Source organism: Bos mutus, chromosome 13, assembly GCF_027580195.1.
Source record: "Bos mutus isolate GX-2022 chromosome 13, NWIPB_WYAK_1.1, whole genome shotgun sequence".
Taxonomy (NCBI): Eukaryota; Metazoa; Chordata; class Mammalia; order Artiodactyla; family Bovidae; genus Bos; species Bos mutus.
In genome coordinates this window covers 50,670,222-50,676,761 of record NC_091629.1, presented here as the reverse complement: position 1 = coordinate 50,676,761, position 6,540 = coordinate 50,670,222, and the positions used below count along the sequence as shown (strand labels likewise).

Here is a 6,540-nt window from a genome sequence, read left to right as displayed (position 1 = left end):
GCAAGTTCCAGGGGCGTTAAAGAGAGCTTCCAGACGTGACTTGTGGCCTCTGAGACATGTTTTGAAGGATGAATAGGAGTTTGCCAGGTGGCAGAGAGGCAAGAAAGGGCATTCTCAGTGGTGGAAACAGCCTGGACAGAGGCACCGGGTGGCGGGAGGGCTTGGGGAAGAAGCAGAGGCTTTGAGAGATTGGTTAAAAAAAAAAAATCTGAGACAGAAACACACACAGAGAGACTAGAAGAATAGAGATGGCCGTGAGGCACAGAGAAAAAGAGAAACTAGCAGCAGGGAGAGACAGACACATACAGACACACAGACAGACAATCAGGAGCGCACGGGGACACACAGAAAAACACCAAGAGAGCGTGGTGGTGTGGGGGGAGGGGGAGGGGTTAAGGAAGGAAAAGCAGCACAGAAAACTGTCAAGACAGCCAGAGAGAGAGCTGGAGAGACGAAGATAAAGAAACACAGGCCACTGAATCGCATGGAGAGAATAGGGGCTGGGGCTTCTCCAGGGTTCAACCCTCTGCCCCGCGCCGCGCTGCGCAGGCGCACTCCCGACCCTCATCCCGCTGAGGATGCCGAGGACAGGCGCTTTGTCCCCGCCAGGGGCTGGGGCGCATCCCAGGCTGATCGCATGTGTCCCTGCACCCCGCCCTGCCAACCGTGTGTGTGGGCCCTGGCCAAGCGGCTGGCATTCTGTGCACGTCCTGAGCCCACAAGCATCCATGTGAACACACACGATGCACAGTGCAGACAAGAGAAGCCCCGTCATTCAATTCGGGGTCCTGGCCCCAGTAGCCCACAGATTGAGGCAGAACCTCCTGAAGTGGTATCCACGCAGTACTCACAAATCACATCCTCACAGCTGGAAAAAAGCAGGTTCACACATTTGCGCACACAACCCCAGGAGCCCAGACTCACAGGCCACCTGGACACATGTCCACACACCACCACAGGCGTTCATGAGCACACAGGCCCACAGGTGTACCCACGTGAGCACAAAGACACTCCCAGGAGCGCACACTCACTCCCATGCTCCTACCTCTGCTTCCAAGACACATGCACACCCATGGAATCTCCAGATGTCCATTAAGATCTGGACATTGTAGTGTTTGGCTTGTGAACATAACAGCAAACAGAGAAACATCCCGATTTTGAAATCTGTTTTTAATTAAACAGATTAAACAGTGTCATTAGGCCAGAGGTAACTCACATGGATAGGTGTGTGATCTGATAAAAAATACATTTCTTCCTATAGACTGTTGCAAATGAATTTCCCGGGGCCGTGTGCCCTGGTGGAGGGGACAAGGGAACAAAGGAGGAGTCTTTGGAGTTTTCTCCAGAATACCCAGGGCTTTTGCTGACCCAGTCTCACCACCCCCACCCTCCCAGGCACTCCTGGGAAACACACAGCACACACACAGCCACAGCTCCCCCTGGGGACATCCACAACTCCACAAGGGCATGACAGCCCCATAGGGCCCCGAGTGTCAACTGCCACCATCCACCCAGGGCATGCTACTGCTACTGCTAAGTCACTTCAGTCGTGTCTGACCCTGTGCGACCCCATAGACAGCAGCCAACCGGGCTCCCCCGTCCCTGGGATTCATCTGAGTCCTCAACTGCTCACACTTGGAGAGTCCTGGGCTTCACCCAGACACAAGCAAGGTTGCTGCCAGGCATGGTCACTCCCCAAACACAGGAACAGATGTTCACACACAGCCACACTCCAGAGGTCTCCAATCTGATTATGTCCCTCCCTGACCTGAAGCCGTCCAGCCACCGGTGCTGCCTGCACAAAGGCTCCTCTGACACAGCCTGTCCTCCCATCCCACCCCCTGTCACGCTCCAGCACACAAGAGATACTCAAGAAACCACTGGCCAAACTCTGAGGTCTGTTTGTGTTTAATCAGACAATATGCAAAGTATTTACAACCAATTCCAAATTCCCCCCTCCCCCACCCCAGGCCTGGGCCATGGAATGCGGGACCCCCTGGCCCTGCCCAGAGCCGGGGGTCCCCTAGGCCTCTGCATAGTCATCTGAAATCTACAAAACACTGTTCGCTTAAAAAAAAAAAAAAAAAAAGGACAGTATTAGGATACCTTATACAAAGGGTGCTGGGCAGTTGGAAGGGGATTTGAGAGCACGCTGGAGTGAACCCAGATTTTGACTGGGACAGACAGGAGAAGACTTGGGTAATACACATGTATGAAAGGAAAAATTGAAATTTCATAGGCAGGCACCACTTGGCCTCCTTCCCCACTGGCAGGGCCTGGCTGGCTCAAGAACCCCTGGCAGCAGGAACGTTATTGCTATGATGAGGGCAGGGGGTGAAATGTACATGGCTGGGGACAGAGTAGGGGACATTTTTACATGTTAAATATGGACACACATGGAGGAGGAACACACACGTGTACACACACACATACACACACACAGGGGCCCTTGGCAGAATGCCTACAAAACTGTCAGCTGCCCCATTTAAGAAGGGCAGGATGAGGCCCAGGGAGAAGCCACCACATAGCCCAAGGGCCAAAACACGGTCTCTTGATGCCACGGGCTGGACTCACCACGTGATGCCAGGCCATAAGGTCTGGACAGGAGTGGAGTAGTTGCAGAGGCCATGGCCACATATGGAGGCAGACACTGAAGCCCAGAGAAGCAGCAGGGGCTGCCTGAGGTCACACAGCCAGTCCTGGTATGTGGCAATAGACAATCTGTCCTCTCTCACCCCAGCCTACGCCTCCCTCCCTACTCGTGAGTTAAGGGTGCCAACTTGGAGAGGAGAGCAGGGGCCAGGCATTGAAACAACACAGGACAAACTGGGGGAAGGAGGACCTGGGGTTCCGTCCTGAGGCCAGGGTCTCACAAACACTTGGATCTTCCTTCTACTTCTGCTTGATTGCCTCCAGAGCCTGTGAGCTCCTTTTCATGATTGGCTAGCGCCAAAGATAAAAAACCACCCACATTCTGATTAAAACCTGCTTCCCTATCCTTATACCCTTCATTTCTAGCTCAGCCCCACATCCACCTCCACTTTCTCCCCCGACAATAGCCCCACTGAGCGAGCAGTGGCAACGGGACTGTGTCTGCTATCTCTGAGCCATTCTCAGGCCCCTTGTCCCCTGGGCTACCCCAGTCTGTCCACAATGCCTCCAAGGACAATTGCAATGGTTCCTGAGGAAGACAGAGGGAGCACCGGGTTCCAGTTCCACCTCAACCCTGAAGTGCTCTGCTGCCTCGGGCAAGTCACATCCTCTCTCTGGACTCAGTGTCCCATTAGGTAATACGAGGACAAGGAATTGATGATCTCTGAGGATTCCTCAAGCCTAAGAAGGGCAGGGTTTGAGGACGGTGTCCAGCCCCACCCACGATCATCAAGTCAGGCTAGGCCTCACCAGCCTGGGAGCCACCAGCAGAGAGGGCTGGACCCAGGAGCCTTCCGCAAACAGGCGATTCAGAAACGGACGGATGGGCCAGGGCGGCAGGCAGGCCGGGGGCCAGGGGCCCATCACTCCTCTTTGGAAAGGCTCTTTGGCCAGCTCTGCAGACAGACCTGGGGTGGCGTGGAACTGGCAAGGAGCCAGTGCACGGGGTGGGCTGAGACTAAGAAAAGGGCACCCTCAGCCCCAGCCTTTCTTCCCAGGGTCTCCCGCTGAGACATCCAGAGCTCCAAGAGAGAACGCAGGGAGGGGGCGTGTTTGTGGGCGGAGCCAGGACAGCAGCCTTAGGCCCCGCCGCCATGGCGCCCCCAAGCCCCGCCCCACCACGGAAGAGGGCGGGGCCTCGTCACTGGCAATTCCACGGAACGCGGGCAGGCAGAGGCAGGCAAGACCCCGCATCAGGGGCCACCCCGCCCAGGATCCAAGCCGAGAAGGCAGTCTGGCCCGGTAGCCCCGCCCTATAGGTTCTCTCCGGGCTGGTACTGGGGCTCGGTGGACGTGAAATAGTCCTCCAGGAAGGCCTGCAGGTACTCGAAGGTGGGCCGTTCCTCCGGGTCCTTCCGCCAGCACTGGCACATCAGGTCATGCAATGACTCGGGACACTCAGGAGGGCAGGGCATCCGGTAGCCCCGCTCCACCTGGTCCAGCACCTCCCGGTTCACCATCCCTGCGGGCAGAGGGAGGCGTGAGGCGCTAGGGGAGGCAAGTGGAGCAGAGGGACATTGATGGGGACAACAAAGAGGGGTTCCTGCTTAGGGGCAGGGTGGCTGTGACCATAGGTAAGGCCCTCCCCAAGCCTGGGAGCCCTGAACAATGACAGAGCCTAGGATCAGAGGGTCACCTCCTTGTTATGCAGACGGGGAAACTGAAGCCCAGGAGGGGCTTTTACATGCCCAAGATCTCCTGAGCAGGGGGGTCACCAGGGCAGGGGCAGAAGGACTAAAGATGGGCGGCGGGGAGTTCTCTTACCAGGGTAGGGCACCCGTCCCTTTGTTGTGAGCTCCGTCAGCAGGATCCCAAAGGACCACACGTCTGATTTGATGGTGAACCGGCCATAGAGGGCAGCTTCCGGAGCTGTCCACTTGATGGGGAATTTGGCACCTGTAGGAACAAGAACGGTCGGGGGAGCTCAGGAGAACATCACTACCTCTCTGTCGGGCACCATTCTGGTCCCCACTTGACAGAGGAAGAAACTGAGGCTCAGAGAAGGGGTGTGACTCCCAACGGCCACATAGCATCGGCTGGGAGCCTGCCCACCTTGCCGGGCTGTGTATTCGTTGTCTTCAATGAGTCGAGCCAGCCCGAAGTCAGCCACTTTGCATACGAGGCTCTCTCCAACCAGGATGTTGGCAGCCCGGAGGTCTCGGTGGACATAGTTCATCCGTTCCACATAAGCCATGCCTGAGGCGATCTGCAGGCAGAACCCGGGAGTCTGATTCAGAGGCCACCCTGTGCCCTTCCCAGATCACAGGGCACATCCCCAGGGATGGGGTCATCCCCAGGAGTGGACAACCAACCAAATGCCCTGCCCTTCCCAGTTTTTCAGGCAATGAAACCAGTTTACAGTAAACCCTGTTGGCACAAAAAGCGGAACCAGTGCCTGGCCTAAGGAGGGAGCATAGGACAAAGGGGAGGCACAAGACAAGATGCAACCAGGGAAGTGGGATGACCATGAAAAAGAGACCCCAGACGCTCCCAGAGACACAGATGAGAACCAGATCCTGCCAGTTGTCCCAAGTCCCCTTTCTGAGCCTCAGTTTTCTCATCTGTCAAATGGAATAATAGCCATCCTACCTCCTCTGATTGTGATAAGGAGTAAAAAGTGGCTGTTGAGCACTGCCTGCAACAAGCAAGTACTAATACACGTTTGTTGAGTGTACTGACACTTGACAGAGAAGAAAACTGAGGTCTGAGGTCCCATAGCAAGTCAGTGACTCCCGATGCCCAGGTAAGGGCTCTTTCTACTGCCCAGAACCACCACTCACAGCATCTGTAAGTGGTCCCAGTAATACATAGGATGAGATCAGTGAGGGTGGGGGCAATCAAGGCAAGTTTCTTGGAGAGGGCACTCAAGAGGCCAGATGTGGCAGAGCCAGGTGGGCGGGAGAGCTCAAGGCCAGATGTAGGAGGTGGGAGGGGCTGACTCACCTGTGCAGCCATGTCCACCAGCTGAGGCAGCCGCAGGTACTTGCCTGTCTCCCCCTTGAGAAAGTCCAGCAAACTCCCTGGGCAGAGAGAAAGCAGCTCTAGCTCCCACTCTGTCCTCCCTGAGCCAGGAAGCAGTGATTCCCAGATCTTGTCCACTGGGGCAAGCCAGTCTTGCTTTAACCATACAGCAGATTTTATGTAAACCTATCTCTGAATAAAGTCTGTGTTTGTCACTCAAAAGGCAAGCAGGATGGGAAACAACCAAACGTTCACCTCTAGGAGAACAGAACTGTTGTACAGCCATACTATAACGGCACAGCCATACTATAATGGAATACTACTAAGCAATCAAAAAGGAAGAAACTACCGATAATACACAAGAAAGAAAACCCGTGGATGTAAAAGATTTCATATATGAAGTTCTAGAAGAAAGAAATCTATGAAGACAGAAAGCACATCAGCGGCTGTATGGGTTTGGGACTGTAGCATACTATCTGCAAAGGAATACAAAGGTGTTTTCTGGGGTGATGGAGATGTTTATCTCAACTATGCTAAGAGATACACAGCATATCCATTCATTAAAACTCACTGAACTGTACATTTTAAATGGGTGTTTTTTTTCCAAAGGTTTTTTTTTAACGTGGACTATTTTTAAAATCTTTATTGAATTTATTACAATATTGCTTCTGTTTTATGTTTTGGTTTTTTGGCCATGAGGCATGTGGGATTTTAGCTCCCTGACAAGGGATCGAACCTACATGTTCTGCATTGGAAGGCAAAGTCTTACCCACTGAACCACCAGGGTGTATTTTATCATATGTAAGTTATACCTCCAAAAGTGGAATTTTGAAAAATAATTATTTTCAAAACGAAGTAAAAGTCAAGCCAGGAACTTGACCCAGGTGTGGCTCAGCTTGGAGGATTCAGGGAATTTTCCTTCCAGCC

At 53.9% G+C, this 6,540-nt stretch overlaps 1 protein-coding gene across 7 annotated transcripts in view; it reads right to left on the bottom strand.

Moving 5' to 3' along the window:
• Positions 1-1,185: 1,185 nt before the first annotated feature.
• The window catches only part of SRC (SRC proto-oncogene, non-receptor tyrosine kinase), a 55,542-nt gene continuing 50,187 nt past the window's right edge, over positions 1,186-6,540 (bottom strand). For all 7 annotated transcript variants that reach the window (XM_070381706.1, XM_070381708.1, XM_070381707.1 and 4 more), the window contains 4 exons: positions 5,596-5,672; positions 4,705-4,858; positions 4,417-4,548; positions 1,186-4,114 (listed from right to left, as the gene is read on the bottom strand). In XM_070381706.1, the coding sequence (XP_070237807.1) occupies positions 3,906-4,114; positions 4,417-4,548; positions 4,705-4,858; positions 5,596-5,672 (572 nt within the window). In that variant the 3' untranslated portion in view covers positions 1,186-3,905. The remainder of the gene's footprint in view (positions 4,115-4,416; positions 4,549-4,704; positions 4,859-5,595; positions 5,673-6,540) is intronic.